The sequence below is a fragment of the Belonocnema kinseyi genome, chromosome 7 (genome assembly GCF_010883055.1).
Source record: "Belonocnema kinseyi isolate 2016_QV_RU_SX_M_011 chromosome 7, B_treatae_v1, whole genome shotgun sequence".
Lineage (NCBI taxonomy): Eukaryota > Metazoa > Arthropoda > Insecta > Hymenoptera > Cynipidae > Belonocnema > Belonocnema kinseyi.
The window spans coordinates 73,320,861-73,339,463 of record NC_046663.1 but is presented as its reverse complement, the minus strand read 5'-3'; the positions used below and the strand labels follow the sequence as shown (position 1 = coordinate 73,339,463).

The following is an 18,603-nucleotide window of genomic DNA, read 5'->3' as shown; positions in this document are numbered from 1 at the left end:
AAAATAGTTAAACTTTCAAACAAAGAGACGAATGTTCATCTAAAAATATTAATGTTCAACAACATTATTTCTTAGCAAACTGGTTCAACCAAAATTTTCAAGCAAAATATTTGAATCCTCAAGAAAAGAAGATTCATTTTTAACTAAACAGTTGCATTCTCATCCAAGAAAAAAGAAATGTTACTTAAACAGATGTATTTTTTAATCAAACAGTCAAATTGAAAGCAAAATGTATTTGAATTTTCATCCAAAAAAGATTATAGTTTGACGTTTCAGCATCGAAAATGAGTTTTCAACAAGATGTAAATTTTCTAAGAGATACTTGAATTTTCAACCCTAAAAGATAAATTTTCAATCAAATATTTTAATTTTCAACCAAAAAGAGTGACTTTTAACAAAATTGTTAAAATTTAAACTAAATAGTTGCATTTTTATACAAGAAACGTGAAATTTCTACTAAAACAGATGAATTTTTAAATCTAAAAGACAAATTTTCAAAAAAAAGTTGAATTTTCTAAAAAAATAGATTTGTTTTGTACCAATTAGTCGAATTTTCTACAAAGGGTTAAATTTTCAACAAACCAATTAACAATAAAAGTTAAAAGCGCGCGGCTCGCTTCGCTCGCAAGTTTGAGCGCGCCTAAGGTGCGCGACGGTTGAATCTCACGCTTCGCGCTTCGCGCTCGGATATTTATTCTTTGCATTTGGAATGCTTGAAAAAAACTTTATCAAAAAGATCTCTTTTAGATGACAGTATTTATATTCGTTTTCATATTCTGAATTGTCTAATTAATTAAGTTTCTCAATGCTCTTTAGGCTTTGAGGTACAAATTCTCATCGTGACACTCGCGCTGCGTGCTCGATTTCCGACAGACATTTGTAAACAGGTTTTGTTGGATTTTTTTCTCGTAACTTTCGTCGCTTTTCCAAACTTTTTTTTTTATTTTACTTTTTTCAAGGTTATTTTTCACGAATAAAACAAAAAGTACGCGTCTTATCAAGAAGTGATTCTTAACGAAATTTTAGATCTTTTTTGGGATAACCATTTTTGTTAATTCATCTTTTTTTGAACCCTAGATAGTTTGTCCACAAAACGGAATTTTTCATTTTCCATTATTTTTTGTGCAATCAAATTTTTTCATATCTTGCGTTTCTCGGCTTCAAATTTTGATTTTCGGTTGATTAAAAAAATTTTGAAAACGCTATAACTCTGAGAATTTTCTTTTTATCGAAAAAAGTCATAAGGATAAATTGTTTGTTCTTTTCAATACTATAAATATCCGTACATAGAATTTTCAAATTCAGAAAAAAGTGGTCTCAAAAATTTTCAAAATGCGCTCACTTTTTGAATTTTTATCAAAAATGACTGGTTAACGAACTCGTCCTTTCTTTTAGGACCTAGAAAAAGTGTGCCAAAGATGAATTTAATTCGTTCATTTTTTCGAGAGTTATCGGGTTTACGGACAGATGGACAGACAGACACACGCCATCGTGAAAACCTGATTTTCAAATTCAGGGGGTCTCGAAACGTGGAGATCCGTTGAAAAAGTGTGATGTCAAATTTCCGAGAATTCTAATACTTTCTCAATCATAAATGATGAGAATGTAAAAAGAATTTGAAACTAAAATTATGAAGTTTCAAGCCAAAAAATTATCTTCTATAAAGTACTTCAACTTTCAACCAATTAGTGGAATTTTCAACATAAAAAGGTGAATTTTTAAAGGAAAATGTAAACACTTGATAGTTTAAAAACCATTCTGATTGATCCAAAAAAAAATGATCTTTCAACAATTTATTCGAATCCTCAAATAACAAAGAATCATTAAGGATTAGAGATTGAGCACTAAGAATTCATATATGATTTCAAAATTTTGTAGGGCTTACACGAAGATTATAGAGAAGATAAACAGAGGTTACACAAGATTTTCAAATATAAAACAGAAATTACACAAACATTAAATATATTAATCAAAAATTACAGGGTTGCGTCGCCCTTAATTTTTGCTTTCTTAATTTCTTTGCTTTCACGCTCCAGTTTTGTTTGGATGCACACAACAAATCTACAGATTTGGGCGAAATCAATTAATATTTAGGGATCTCACAAAGATCATAAGATGTTACAAAAAATTCCGTAAATCAGTATACTGTTTAAAATTCGTGAGATTCGTGAGTCTTATGGGTCCGCAAAGAAAACCCCATAAATGATAACACTTAATTTTACTTAATATTGTGGTTTTTAACGCTTTTTGGAAGTTTATTTCTCGTAAATAATCATTAATTCGTCATTTAAAAGTACACAGTCACATTTGAACTAAGTTTTATGTTCTTTAATCAATTATAACAATAAAGTAATTGGTTTGGAGTATGTTAAATTATATTTATATTAAATTACATTAAAACAAATTAAAATTGTTGAAAGAATTTAACTTTTCTTAAACATGTGCCAGTATTCTTATAAAACAAATAAGTACTTAAAAATATTCAAATCTGCCAAAAAGTTGGTGAGACAAAATGTTTCTCTTCCTTCTTTTGTGGTAAACTATATACCTGCTTGAACAAAAACACGCATAATTTAAATAATTTAAATTTTTGGTACTGTTATCATTGATTAAAGAACTTATAACATCTGGAAAACGTGATCATTTCATGAAATACCTGAAAAAACAAATATTTAAACAATTGAAAATTTGTTAACAGATGAATGAGTAGGGGTGACCACCCTACAGTAGATAATCATTAATCATATACAAAAAGATAATTGAAATAATTAATTCGATTTTTAATATATTAACTTGTATCATGTCTTAACTATTAATTATATTAAATTAATGATTATCTACTTTACGGCGGTCTTCCGTATTCTAAAGCTACCGATGAATAATTATTTAAAAAAATAAAACTTTCGAAAAGTGTTCATAAATTGCAATATTACGTAAAATTCAGATTGGTCACTTACGGGTTTTTTTCGGGGACCCATTAGAGTGGTTTAGAGTAATTTAAATTCTAAAATTTACGAACCAAAAAATCTGGGGGAGGGTGAGAGCATAGAAATTCTTTAAAAATGTCTCTATTTATAAATAAGAACCATTCTAATGCTACATGGATGGATAATAAATTTTTTCATTTTTTTTTACAGATAAATTTTATTCCTTCTATAAGTTTTAAATTTGTGTGAAATTACAAGAAAGTACAAGTACAAGAAAAAGATGTTTATTTTAAAAAATAAAATATATTATATTATTTTCATTGTTACATTAAAGTTCGCCACTTTGCGTTCGATTTTTGACTCACGCTTGCGCGCCACATGCGCGAATATTTGAAAATTCCATACCCAATCCGCAGTTCTCAGTTCTTTCTTATCCCTGGTCTTACTTATTCCTCTTTTACCATTTACAATAGTGCTTAAAAAAATTATTTCAGAGATGTTCAAAAGCTTCTATCTTATCTTTTTTGTATCTTTAAAATTACCCTTGTACCTAATGAATTTGAGAAAGTTTAGATAATTCTATTTTATTTGTTCGAAAAATGAATTTATGTGATTCTAGTGGAAAACAGTGCTATTTGGGTTACAGTTTTAATACAATTGTAATTAATAATATATGAGAGAAGTATGGCCAAATTTCTGGCTACTGTTAAAGCTATAATCACGCGATTAGTTTTTGCCTCGCATGGATTTATCGCGATTTGGCAAGTCACGAATTTTAAACGAAATCCTTTATATTGGTATCTTTGCTGTCCTATACTTCTGTTGTTTTTTGAAGGAGTTTTCACACTTACTATAAAAGAGAATCAAGAATGGAAATGGTAAGGATATAATAAATTATTTCTATAATTGTATTATAACTATAGTAATTATCTATAGTGGACACAAATTTTGCAGGATGTAATATATTGGTCCTGAGAATTTTTTTTGTAATACCTTTAAGGTGCTTCTTAATTTTTTTAATTTTTTAGGATTTCGTAAAAAACCTTTATAATCTTGTGTCAGGGATTGAGAAATTTGAAAAGAAATTAAGGGATGAGAAGATTTTTTTGCTCGAAGTTCTTTTTAAATACAATTTTCTTCAAGGATGGTTTAAATTGAAGATATTGACATATTTAGAATTCAGTCAAAAAATAAAATTTGCTAAAAAAAATGAAAAGAAGAAAATGTGAAAAATTTGGTTATGTAGACCTATACGTCAGAAGCTTTTCTTTTGCTGTGAGTTTCTTCGGAGGTAGCTCAAATTAAAGATCTTCGCATGTAGAATTAAAATACAAAAATTGAATTTATTATGTTACATTTTTATACATTAATGGTTAAACAATAAGAAAAATTAAGAAAATTAGTTTGTTTAGACCCCTATACTGGAAACTTTTCTTTAAGTCCCAGTCTCTACTGACATTAATATAAAAATGAAATTTTCTGTTACATTTTTCTTTTTTATATTAGTGATTAAAAATAAGAAAAACAAGGGAAATTTTTTTCTTATATCCCTTACGGTGGAAGTTTAGAGATGAAGTATAAATAAAAGCTCTTATTTACCAAAAATTACATTTATTAAGTAAAAGGACCAAATCTTTAATTTGATATAAATTCTCATTTTACAATAAGACAAAATGGAAATATGACAGAAAATTCTTTAACAAAAAAGGAATGACGTTCAATTCCGTTAGGATTCGAACCCAGGACCTCACATTTGCCGGACTGGTCTGTCGATCAGCTAAGAAAAGTAGTTCAGATGTGGTAGAGCTAGCATCTGAAAGTCCTGGGTTCGAATCACAGTAGACTTGAATGCCGTTTATTTTTCATAAAGAATTTTATTTAAGGATCAAATCTCTTCTTTGTTAACCGAATAATTCGTACGTGAATAAAAAGTATTTTTAGCACGCGCGACTAACTGAAATTCATAATTTCTTATTATGCTAATCAATTTTTACATTCTTTTTCATTCTAACTAGTAATGTTAAAGAAATAATCTTTTAAGAGAACTGTGAGAATTTCAACAAAAAAAATCAAAGCTTCTACATTTTTTGGCAATGACCTCTAACATTTCAAGGATTTATCATACTTTCTCTGTTCTATTCAAAATGAATAGTCCAAATGCAGGATATCACATTTCGCTTATTATGTTTGAATTTGCAGAAATGATGCAAATTCTCAAAATGTCCTGACAAGGCAATTTTCCAAATCAGAGAGCTAATAATGCTTGAGAAAGTTTGCTTTCAACGAGTATTTAGGGGTGTGTTTTTTACGATCGTCTCGATTTGACGGGCGGAAATTGTGCATTAGTATCTGCGACGTGAGAATGATTTGAAGAAATCGGGTCAAAAAATATTGACTTCCTGGGCGAACGAAGAGGGTGTTCTATCTGATTTCGAGAGCAATGAAGATGAAAAATTATTACGTCTCGCAAGATACCTTATTCGATGAGAAGAGATTGAAAATATTATTTAATGCCACTACTTGTCTGATAAAGAAAATCACTATCATTAGTCAACTTTTAGAAGCAAAAACTTTTATCAATCACCAAGAACCGAAGTTTTGGTTGTAGGCAATTTCTAATAATTACGTAAGGATAATTTTATAAATTTAAGACACCCCCCCCCCCCTCTAATTTGAGGATTCGTAAACTTTTTAGGCCCCTTCCCTCACTCAACCTTACGTAATTATTAGACGCTCCCTTAGCTGTTTTTAACGTAAAATCAAGCAATGTTTAAAAATTTTTATTTTAACGAGAGGTGAATAAATAAATGATGTATTGTTCGATCACAAAAAGAGAATTTTGCAGGTTCTGTCCTTCAGTATTCCTCTATCTCGGAAGTGTGGTGCCAGCAATTATGCTTCTGGAGTTGGATAAAGTCGAAAAAAGAATTCGAATGCGAGAATCAAACATCAATGTCACAGAGAATTTCGATTTCACGAATCTGGCAGTCAAGGATTTAAAACACCTGCAGAAAGCTTTGGGCGTAGGTTTCATTTCTTACATAATATTAAGTGCCGTATAAACTGTTAGCATATCACCATGATTATTTAGAGTGAAAGGGAGTGCTCTAATCGAAAATAGTCCAAAAATATTCAGGAAAAAGATCACATTAAAATATCAGAACATAACTCGTGAATAAAATAATGTGCAATAAACAGTTTATTTATTTACTCAATATTGTATCTATTTACGATAGTCATTTAATTAAAAATTAATTAACTAAAGAAATAATATAACAATATTAAATAAAAAATTATTTATGAAAATATCAAACCCGCGTTCAAGTAGATTTTTTATTTAAAAAATGCTCACAGAAGCCCTTTAAAAGCACCGTCACTTTGCCGGGGAGTGGTGGCGTGATTCAGAGGGAAAGGGGGGGGGGCTTAACGCAAAATGTGACTTCACAAATGAAAAATATAAATGTGAAGATCAATTTTTTTAAATGCTTTAAAAACAAAATTAGGAATTTTATGTATTTTATAAGTAAAGCCACACTCTTTCCCCTTTTTCTAATTTTTTGCCCTGAATCAATAGAACCCGATCAGAAGATCTAATTATTTGTAAAGTCTAGTACTATATTTGTTGTTCAAAATGTATCTGCTTTGGTTAAAAATTCTACTATCTGGTTGAAGATTTTAATAATTTGAGAAAATACGTTTTTGAGTAGAGAATTGATTAATTTAACTAAAAATTTAACTCAATTTTTAGGGGATGGAAAAAGTATTCAAAATAGCGTGACGTATTTTTCGAAAGGCTTTAGACGAGTAGACTGAAAAATATTGATATTTAATTAAATCTGAAAAAATTAATTGATTATATGTCATTCAATTTAATCAGGCGGTTTTCAGAAACGTTTTTAAAAACTATCAGGAATTTTTTGTCCGTAGGTGAACATAAGATTGCCAACAATCCAAATATCAACCGAAACTTGGGTGACTTTAATCGAACAGTTTCTGATGCTGATTCTTATAATTGGTCGATGGATGCTACCAAAGGGTGATTTGACTCGAGATCAATTAAGTCAGCTTCTTTTGGTGTACATAGGAACAGCAGCTGATATAATAGAATTTTTTGACTCTTTCAACGAAGAAAAAGTTTCAGGGGAACCCATTTTAGTTTATTTAACTTTGGGTATTTGGGCATGGTCCTTAATGCAATTTACAATCGTGTTAACGGCAACCAAATCCAGAAAATCGAGACTCTCTTCCGGAACTGCAATCAGAAGAAAAATACCAACGGAAACAAGTTGTTGTAGTATCGATATTTGGGGAATCGCACTAAACATGTTGCTCCAGGTAATTAAAATGGTAAAATAAAATATTCTAAATAAATTAAAAGTAAAAAAAATAAAAATATTTTTTAATAAAAAAATGATTTATTATCAATATTTTTTATACAGGATGGACCCTTTTTGTCATTTCGGCTCATCCTAATAGTTCATTATCAGATAGTAAGCTATATGAACATTTTTTTCACCTGCAAGAACACTTTGGTCATTTTATTACAATTGTATAGATTATACGTAGTTCAGAGCGAAAGTAAAAGTAAAAGAAAGAAAGATAAATATGAAAAATACGAAATTCCAAATATCAGTATTATTTCCCGCAAAGATATTCACAGAGGAAAAAAGCATATTAGATTCAAGGAAGAGAGAAGAAGGAAAAAAGTGAAAGACATTGATCTGGAAGAAAACGTTTCCGATAGTGACGATTCAGAAAGTACAGACAGATATGACTTGTCTCCAGACAACTTCGAAAGAAATACGCGGTAAGAATATTTTCAAACTTTAAGTTTTAATTTTCTAATAATTTTTTTTACCTATAGAAAATCAAGACAATGCTCGAATTTCAGTCCTCGTAATTGTACAAAGTCTAACAAGTCCAAAAATCGAGAAAAAAAGAGGAAAATTTCCCGAAGAGAGGCAGCAAGACGAGAAGTTTCGAGTGAAGAAGAAAAGCCTAAAAATAAAGAAAATAGGAATGACAAAATTGAAGGAAAAGAAAATTGTCGAGGAACGGGGAAAAAGAAAAATGGAGAATGTGGAAAGAGTAAGAAATTCAAACTAGAATTTGAAGAATACAATTCTTCTGAAGGCACCGAAGAAAGCAGAAGTTTGACTGAAGAAAGCGAAGCTGATTCGAACGAAAAGAGAAGGTAATTTCACTTATTTGAGAAAAATAATTTAATTTGAATTTGATATAATCACAACTTTAATTTACAGACGCAGAAGTCGAAAACGACGGCAGCAAAAAGATTGACAGCAAAAATTTGACATTATTGCGATACAATTTCTTTATGTCACAATTTTTATCGTTTCTCTAATCTGATACACGCTAGCGTAAACGATAGTATCGTTTTAATAAGGAATAATCCTTGGATATATCTTTTAAAATGTATTTATAAGAAATGTAAAACATATTTCAAAGTTGCGATGATTTTATGTGATTTTTATTGAACATACTAAGGTATTGTAGAATTTTTTCCGCACTATCGGAAAGTAAATAAATGCAAAAATCAAAGACGCGGATAAAGTAATCTCTATATTACTTAAATGTATTACCACCCCTAAATTTCCATTTCCTATCATCTTTTTCTTATTATATAACAAATTATTACACAAAATAAACACTAAGTTACAAACATTACGATTATTATAAGAAATATTCAATATTTTTCATATTTCATTGACTACAGATATACAGAATAAAAACTCGCGATATAGGTTTTAAAATATAATATTAAGAATAGGGAGAGAATTATTTTATTTTATTCATAATTAATTTATTGTATTTTTAATTCGGTTGATTCAAAAATAAGTATTGCGATCATTAATATTTAGTTATAAGGTTCGAAAAAAGTTTAGAATTCGTTTTCATTTCACAGCAGTTTTGGAAACACCAATAGTTCTTAAAAATATTTGTTTCATCATAGTAACAATTAGTTTATTTTGGCATCTCTCATATTTTCAGTAGAAAAGGTATTTTTAGCCTTTTTACTGCAGTTTTGACTCAAAATAAATTATTTAATTTACTAGAATGTAAGGTCACTTTCAAATATTTTTAATGAATTAACAGCCATTTAAAATTATACTTTCAGTGGTATTCTTTTTCAGCTTTCAAATATTTTTTCTCAAATTAGGCAGTAAGAAACCGTGCAGATGATATATTTTCATTAACATTTATGCAACCGCTTGATCCTACGTACAGAATTGAAATATTTTATATGCAATAAGACTTATTTACATCAATTTGAGGAATTATCATACTTAGGTTGGCTCCGGTATCCCCTAAATAACGATAACGTGTCCAATAAGTATCTCGGAAGTTCTGATTAAATGCTTTAGAAAAGAAAATACTTGGAAACAGCGGAAAAATAGTCAATAGGGTATAACTAATATTCTTCTCATGCTTTAGCAGCTGATTTCTTTAACTTGTCACTTTAGTTGGTAGAATTCTGTTTTTTTTTAAAGTATTTTTTCATTGCAGAATTTAAATGTAAAGTTAAAAGAAAGTTTTTCTAAACCATTTCATTTTAGCATAAATATACCCTGTGTTTACAGAACAGGAAGGGAACCTGAACTTGTTTAAATTCTAGGGAAGCGTCTTAAAATCAGTTTTTTTCAAAATAATAATAATATCTCGGTTCGATAATATGTATATGGTTTCCATATCTTTGTAAGCTTCACATAAAAATGGTCTGCAAATGAGTGGAGACTGACTCAATTTCATGTAAATTACAACAACACATTTTTCTAGCCGTAGCGATCCCCGATTTTGCCAGACTTGCCGTTTTTCACGAATATCTCACTCCCAATGCATTGCAAGCTAAAAGTAGCAAAAAAGCAATAATAATCGAAAATATTCTTCTTTATTTATAATATGCCCTCTAAGGCTTTACATTAGCTCCGTTTTTTATAATAATGCCACCTACATATTTAATCTTTACACTTCGAAGCGTATTCCATTTTCTTTTTCTTTCACTTCTCTTTTACCTCAACTTTGCCATTTTTTCATATTAACTTTTTCCTTCTTTCTCATTCACTTCTTTAACCTCCTCCAATTCTTTCATCCAATCCTATAGAACTTTACCACATCTCTTGTCAGCTTCCTTTATCTGACATTCTTCCCATATCCCATATTCTGGTCCATCTTCTTTCCTCAATCTCTTTTCTAAATGTTTCAGTACTCCTTCCTTTTTTATCTTTTTACACCATTTATTATATTTTCATTCCTCAATCATCCCCTATTTTTCTATTAATTGTTCTTCTCTGTCTCTTTTCTCCAATTCTTTATAATTTACACCAGTCTCCTCTCCTACATATCTCTAGTATCTAGCAATCTCGAACTTTCTCCTTTCTCGTTTCCATATTGTTCTATAGCCTTGCCTCTCGTTTTTTCCACCTCCTTCAAACACTTTTTCGCTAACTCCCTTCCTTTTCCATCCCTTAACTCCATCTCAAACTGCCATGCTCTGTGTCCTGCTCTTGTATTTAATGTATCATTATGGGCTTCTTCTTTCACCATACATTTAGATGTTCTTCAATCCAGTCCACGCCTAGCGTCCACCTTATATACCTTTTTTGTTAAATTCCTAATCTCTTTCCTTTCCATCCACCCATATAGATCTGCTTCGTATTATATCATAGTGATATCAGAAAAATTTAAAGAAAAACTCAAAAGTACCATTTTTTTGCGAAAGATCGAAAAAGGGGCAAACTTTGCCAAACCATCTATCCAAACCTATTGTAGCTATAAAGCGCATTTTTTAGTTTTGTCAAGAATTCTGTCCACTATTCAGTGTTTGTGAAGTATAGTTAAACTCTTCAATAGCCCTCTTTTCTATAACCCTTCCGATAATTGACGCCGCAACGCAGGTAGGTGTAACAGGAGCTATGCGGGGTGCGCGGGATCTGCGGTTGTCACTCAGGCGAGCACTCAAGCATGAACAAACAAAAGCGGAGCGGGCTATTAAGAGTTAGTTCCCAACCACCGTCAGTCTCAAAATCGGTGATAATAAAACAATAATTCCTTGAAGTTTTCTCAGGAAACAAATGAAATTACTAGTTTGTCAGTAGCCCAAAGCAGATAGCAAAAAGCAGAAAGGCGATGAAAAGCGGTGGCGACTATTCCAAGAAGCGCCGTGGTTCGGTATAATTACCGCAACTCTGTTTACATATTGGCTCGGTAACTGCCGGCGTGGGTGTTAGGCGGCATATGTGTAAACAGCAATAAAACATGTAGTGCGGTTGTGGGATAGGTAACCTCCTCCTCGGAGAATCCATGGGCGGAGCTCAGGGTAGAGCGGGTCCCGGGTCCTTCCTCGTTGTGTCAAATTAGACACCCTTCATTAGTCGATTTTCGTTCACCACATCCCAAACTTTCCACTTCTTCATAAGCTTCTTCTAAAACAAAAAACAATAATAATCGCAATTAGTGAATCATTTCTTAAGAACTCATGAAATATAGATTCATGTTTAATTCACAATTGAAATAAATATTTCTCTTACCTTCTTAGATAGAAAAGTGAAGTTTGTGTTTCGAGGGTGAAGATGAAATGTGCAGAGTGAAATCTACTTTTAAGGATTAAACATTAAACAGAGTAAGGATCCATTTTTTTAAATAACGAGTTTTAATTATTTCATTACTGTTTCATATTTTTAAGAAAAGCCACAATTATTTTTATTGTTGCATTATTGTAAATTAGGGCCGAGTAAAAATAATAAAATTAATTGAATCATTTGAGGTGAAGGAAAAGAATATGGTTAGGAATAGGAAGTTATCTTCAGAATCAATTCTCCCTATACAAATTCGTTCATCGCAATATGGTATATGATTTCAAAAGACTCTTGGCAGAGAAAAAAAAATTTGTGGTAAATAGACTTGTGAAAAGTCATAATTCTATTTAAAAATTAATTTTTTTATAGTCTAAAGCGCTTAAAAAACGTAAATTTTTTTCTATTTATCCCCTTCGACTTGTTTGGTTACGCTTGTGTACTCAAAAATATTTAAATATGGTCACAAAACACGTCCATGAATTAATTTCTGTTTACATGAGGCATTTTATTGTAACATAATGTTTCTTTAGTAATTTTATGCAAAACACGCTATTAATACTTGCTTAATTATAATAATTTCATTAGTAATTTAACATTATTACTACGAATGATTTTTCCATAAGATATTAGAACTAAGTACGGGATAAAAAACAACCACATATTTCCTGAAGATTGTAAATAATTACAGACCTTTTGTGCTACTGTTTGGAGTTTGAATCGCTTTAATATCTTCATTAGAACTAAAAATAGTACAGTTGTACATTTAAAAAATTTTAAGCAACAATTTTTATCCTGAAATTCGTTAACTTTAATTTGTTCATAAATGTTCGGTTCACATTCATGTTTTTTTTCTTCAATTTTTCCCATTGCCTATATTGTAAAAAATATGCTCTAAACTTGACTATTCTTGAGTGTGCCCAAAATGTCTTACTTTTTGGAGATTTTTCAGACTTCAAAGCCTACAGCTTTTGTTACCTTACCGTCTTTAAGCTCATTCGCGTAGAACACCTTAAGCTTTTCGATAACTATTTATTCATTACACTAGCATTTTTTTACTGAGTTGTTAAGCTTCAAAGTTCTCTACCTTGAATAATCTATTTTGTTATGGAAAAACAATTATTACTAATAATTTATCATTACTGATAAAAGTATTTTTATTAAACAAGTATTAGTAGCATTGTTTTGTAACAAATTATTAAAGAAACATTATGTTAGAATAAAATTCCCCAACTAAGCGGAAATTAATTCAGGAACGTGTTTTATGAACATATTTAAATATTTTCGAGTACATACAAACGTAACCTTACAAGTGCACTAGACGAAAAAGAGTGTGAATTTCTTCAAAGGGCTTAGTAATATCGTATTATTGTAAATTGAGGGAAAATACTTATTTTATGTACAAAAAAAGTATGAAGAAATTACTCACTACACAATAATTTGATAATCATGACAAATATTTTTGTATTCTCTTTGACGAACCAATAACATTTTGGTGTATTTTGATGATCCCTCTTAGATTCTTCTGCCTCATTATGTCGAAAAAGTCACCTTTTTCGAACTTTCCAACATCAAATAATTTCTGCTAATGGAAAATGTCGTTTTAAAAATCTGTAAAAATCACAGAAAATATCCTGAATAAAAAACTAAAAAAAATTTTTTCTCGGCCCACCCTACTGTACATATAAAAAATTTGGCCAATATCTTGTTGAATTTTCAAATTAAAAAAAAAAGCAGAAAATATTATCCGATTTCAACAAAAAATTACTTTTTCCGGATGCCAACCCGCAAATTTGTTTTCCTATGCTCAAACGATTCGATTAATTATAGCATTGTCACTCTGCCCTATCTTGCAGATTGCTTATTCTCAAATAATCACTATTTATTTGAAAGGATGTCAAATTTTTTAAAATGAAAATCGAAAAGTTTTCAATTATTGAGAATTTAAGAAGTTTTAGGGTTATTGAATCTTGGTGACTAGATTTGAATTAATGAGAATAATAAGTAAATTCAAGAGAATTAAATAACAAATGCATTTCAAATCATACGCATTTTCCAGAAAAGTCTAGTTCATGGACAATAGAGTGGATGAGTTAATGGGAACTGGCTTTTGTAAATGGTTCCAGGAGAAATAAAACTTTATTATAAAATGACAAACTGGTGGCAGTTTTGATAAAATTCTTGAAAAATGTATTCTCTTAAACATCGCACTTTTAAACATTTCAAGTTTTTAAGAGATAGATCGTAATATTTATTGCATATTCTCTGAGTTATAGCACTATTTCATATTGAAAGGAATTATTTTGCAAAAATAAAGATTTATCACTTTTTCGTAAATCACTGGCCAAATTAATTCTTATTGAAAGAAATTATTTTAGAAAAAATCAAAATTTTTAATTTTTTTCGTAAATCACTAACCAAAAGTGGAAAATACGACGAGGATAATCTTTTTTGGTTAAAAATGTTACAATAAAAATATTTGTCTATCTTTTAAGATTTTGGCACGGCACTGTTCATTATTTTGTACTGATCATTAGAATTATTAATTAACGTCAATTTCTGTAAAAATAATAAGTCTTTCGCAGGAAACAGAGCTCATGGTACTAGACGCCGATGAAAAACAGAACCCAGTTAGAAAAAATACTACCCCTATGCGTATAAAAGTATCCTATATATAGGTTGAAACATCAAATTGAGCCTCCCGCGATCAAAACGGGACACGCTCGAAGTGCTTTGATTTCAGTTGGTCTCTTGGTTATTCTCGTTCTTTTTTTCGAGTCGAATTTTCAATTTTTTTAAAGCATATCTTAATTCAACGAAATGTAAAATCCGACTTGGAAAAATCAAGAATGAGAATAACCAAGAGGCCAACTGAAACCAAGGCATTTCGAGCGTGTCCCGTTTTGATCGCGGTAGGCTCAATTGTACATTTTAAAAATTGTACCCGTAATTCTTTAGATCAGTTTTGTACTTCCTGCCTAACACTGAATAGTTTCACGAAAATCAATGTTAATTAGTAGTTTTATAATTATGTTGAGGTGGTTTAGACTCCGCGAACGCAGCTTTATCTTTTTTTATATAAAAAAATACACTTTATTTTGTCAACAAATGGAACAAAATTAGGTGATGCGTGATTAAAACAACAAACATTGTTGTTTTTTAGGACATCCTACAGATTATTTTTTTGCTTATACTTTGAATATGTATACATTTTATACACACACTCGCGCGCGTGTGTGTATATATAAATTTTACCTTGGATGCTTGTTGAATGTCTACTTTACGTTCTTCATAAAAAAAACCGGGATTATATATAATATATATATATTCCGGTACCGGAACCATTCGGTTCGGTTTTGATTCCTCTAGAATCAAACCGAAGGGCCTATAACAAAGCCACCAAACGTGTCCTCGGGTTGCGGATAAAGGATCCCTGTAACAAGGGTTTCTGTTGAATATGGTTACAAAAATAAATAGGCAGTCGCGGACAATTGTCCAGGGGTGGTCCCGAAGGAATTAACCCCCAAAAGGAGGTGTGAAAACCGTACCGAAAGCTGAATGGCACCTGGGTGAAGTGTCTAGAACGGTGACTCTGGGATACCGGGCGACCTCTCAGAGTACGCAGCCTTATCGTTGCATGCGGGGCTCTACAAGGATGGACGAACCCCTTTCCCTAGTTTCTCGTGGGAAAAACAATGACAACACCAAACATAGTTGTAGTAAGTGCGGTTCAAAACAACAGAACGCGCAGGGCTCCCGACAATGGGTCGGCCAACAATGCCGACCAATCTTGAGCTGGGGGAGCCGATGAAAATGGATTCAGTGCGATGGATCGGTGGAATCTCGCGACCTTTTGGTGGACGGAGCGACTGAATCAAGACTTGCTAGAGTGCTACGATGCGAGTTTGGCACCTGAACGGAGTTAAATGGCACGGCTGCATGCTCTGTGGTGCGAGAAACATCCGGAGCTATCGCACTTTTCGCAGCAACGTCTGCAAAATCATGCTGAACTATTCCGAAAAAGGGGCTATGTAAGCAGAACGCCTACTCTACCACAGCTAGAACAAGCCGGCAACAAAGGCAGAGAGGCGACACTAAAACCAACCGCGGGCAGGCATCCAATAGAGGAAAAGCGATGCTTCATGACCTGGAGAAACATCAACACCAAGGCTTCTCTTAAGCCTAAAGATCTGGCTGAAATGGATGACGAGCTTCGTGGACATTTTTCCGTAGAATCCGACCTCTGGACTAACAATTATTGTGTGTATAATGCAGCGACAGCTTTGACCGATGCGAACCGTAAAACAAAACCAACGGTTGATCATAAGACCAAAAGACGATTGCATCAACTTGCCATAAAGATAGGCTGTGCAAGACAGTACGCGTCCCACATTCAGTGTGTGATTGACTACATCACATCTGGTAGGAATTTTACCACCAAGGTTCGAAAGTTCGCGCGCGAACTTCGGACCCGTTATCACACACTTAAGAAGGCAACGCTGCTGACCATCAGGCAGCATATTGTTGAGAGAATACGGTTACTATCTGACGCTAAGAGAAGTCTAGAGCGGGGGGAGAGGTGGGTCAGAGAAAATCCACAGTTTCTCTCTGACCCAACTGGACTCTTCAAAGACCCTCCAGTCACTGTCGAACACCCACCCAAACCAGAGGAGGTCGAAGTATTTTGGAAAGAAGTCTACGAAGTGCAGCATAGACTGGATGAAGACTCAGAAAATATAAATAGCTTCCAGGAGCTATGTGATGCCCTCGTAACACCTGATAAACAATGCTCACCCATTACTACCGAGGAGATGAAAAAAGTATTAAGAGGGATGAAGAACTATTCCGCACCGGGACTAGATTGTATCAAAACCTTCTGGTGGAAGCAGTTTCCTTCAACCCATCAGCATTTGGCCCGTATTTTCACCTCATATTTAAAGTCGGAAGAGGCGATTCCGAAGTGGTTGGTGGAAGGGCGCACAATACGACAGCCGAAAATAGGAAACTTAGCTGATCCGAAGAATTACAGGCCAATCAGTTGTCTGAACACACTTTATAAGATATTCACAGCTATCCTAAATGATAGGATTGTTCGGGCAATTGAACTTGTGTGGCAAGAAATGTATGAACAACGAGGCTCAAAGAAAGGCGTAGAGGGATGTCGGGGGAACCTGCTCATCGATAGGTGTGTCTGCAAAGATGCAGCATTCTACCAGCGTGACCTATCGATGGCCTGGATTGATTATTGGAAAGCATTCGATTCGACGTCCCATAGACTTATCATCTGTCTTTAGGAATTCTTAAAGGTTCTTCCGCAAATAGTTAGGTGCATAGAGAGATTGATGCCGCTTTGGAAAACCAGATTTACTATCTCATCTGGAAAAAATCGTGTGAGAACTAACAAGGTCACCTTTCAGAGAGGTGTCTTTCAGGGCGACACCATGAGCCCACTTTTCTTTTTCCTTACATTATTGCCACTATCTCTAGCACTTCGTCATTCCGACGGGTACTTGTGCGACAAACCTGCAGATCGAAAGTACAAGGTCACTCGTGTATTTTACATGGACGATCTTAAGATCGATGCTAAAAACAAAGAGCAACTACATCTAGCTCTAGGGATTGTCGAACGATATACTAAGGAAATTGGAATTGAATTTGGGTTAGACAAATGCGCCAAGGTTTATTTGAAGCAAGGAAAACTCAATGGCATCCCCGAAGATCCTGAACCCCGTTGATAGAAGCGCTATACGACACCTTTCGCTGCAGAGACTTATACATACCTGAGCATGCCACAGAGCCGCATTCAGGATGTGACATCTATAAAGGATACTCTCCGAAGCAGATACAAACGTCTCATCTGTCAGATTTGGTCTTCCGAACTGTCGGCGAGGAACAAAGTATTTGCAACGAACATGCTTGCCGTCCCGGTAGTACTCTATTCATTTGGAGTACTTCCATGGACGAAGAAGGAGCTGAGATCCGTTGATATAGGGACAAGAAAGCTTATGTACATGAACAAAAGCATGCATCTTTAGTCTTCCGTTCCGCGACTGTACATCTCACGCCGTCAAGGTGGTCGCGGAATATTGAGTCTTGAATGTCTTCACAACAGGATTATTCTGGGCACAGCACATAGAGTTGCAAATGGAAGAGACCCTCTTCTTAAAATGGTCAAGAATCACGATGAGTTGGGCAAAGGAACGTTTCTGTACAAAGCAGCGAAGGAGGCTGCTGAAACACTCGGACTTAATTTCAGTATTTAGAGGTGAGAAAAATGCATTAAATCTTATTTATCTCGAGTACTCACTCCTGAAAGCCCGGATTAAGAAAGCACAAGAGAAAACTTTCGTGAACAGCTCCTCGATAACAGGATGCACGGTATCTTTCACAGAAATGTGAAGGATCAGTCAATGTCTTGTGAGCTAACGTTTGCTTTCCCTAAATCGCCCGGACTGAAGTCTGGTACGGAGGGTTTTATTTTTGCATGCCAAGACGGTGTCATTTCCACCTTAACATACCGTTGCCACATTTTGAGCCAAGACATTTCTGATGATAGCTGCAGGGCGTGGCATGCACACCCCGAGCATTTAGCTCATATACTATCTAGTTGTCCAACTCACGCGGGAACGACCTACATTGAAAGGCACAATACGGCACTAAGAGTGCTTTATTACCATCTCTGTTACTCTTACGGCATTAACCTTAATATCGCTCCTCTAAATGCTCCTAGGGAAATCGAGTCAATTGTCGAGAATGGGAAGTGCCGCATATACTGGAGCTTTATATTCTCGCCAAGGAGAATGAAAAGGAAGAGAGGTATCGAGACCTTATAAGGGAGTTGCAACGATTGTAGCCGGAATATTCTGTTAAACTAATCGTCCTTATCATTGGCGCTTTTGGAGGTGTCAAGCTTTCACTCGCTAATGGCCTAAAAAGCATCCCTGCGTGTCAACAATATGCTAAAACACTTGCTCCGTGTTCTTAGGTCGCTCCGTGTTCTTAGGGTGCACGAAGCTTTTGCTGGATCGTCGTATTGATTCCGTTACAGACTGTAACCACCTATCTCACGGTCGTGAGACGTGGTT

General features: G+C 33.4%; 2 protein-coding genes across 3 annotated transcripts in view; both read left to right on the top strand.

The window, feature by feature from the left end:
• Positions 1-3,611: 3,611 nt before the first annotated feature.
• LOC117176511 (transmembrane protein 26) overlaps positions 3,612-18,603 on the top strand; it is a 17,876-nt gene continuing 2,884 nt past the window's right edge. Inside the window, exons 1-5 of the mRNA XM_033366766.1 lie at positions 3,612-3,805; positions 5,773-5,950; positions 6,855-7,262; positions 7,367-7,734; positions 7,792-8,121. Coding sequence (XP_033222657.1) covers positions 3,612-3,805; positions 5,773-5,950; positions 6,855-7,262; positions 7,367-7,734; positions 7,792-8,121 — 1,478 coding nt within the window. The remainder of the gene's footprint in view (positions 3,806-5,772; positions 5,951-6,854; positions 7,263-7,366; positions 7,735-7,791; positions 8,122-18,603) is intronic.
• Positions 11,078-18,603, top strand: part of LOC117176971 (fork head domain-containing protein FD2-like) — a 27,573-nt gene continuing 20,047 nt past the window's right edge. Inside the window, exons 1-2 of one of the 2 annotated variants that reach the window (XM_033367404.1) lie at positions 11,078-11,150; positions 11,482-11,565. The gene's annotated coding sequence lies outside the window, so the exon portion shown is untranslated. Of the gene's footprint in view, positions 11,151-11,296; positions 11,400-11,481; positions 11,566-18,603 lie in introns of those variants that run through there. The other variant, XM_033367403.1, reaches the window with a different exon arrangement.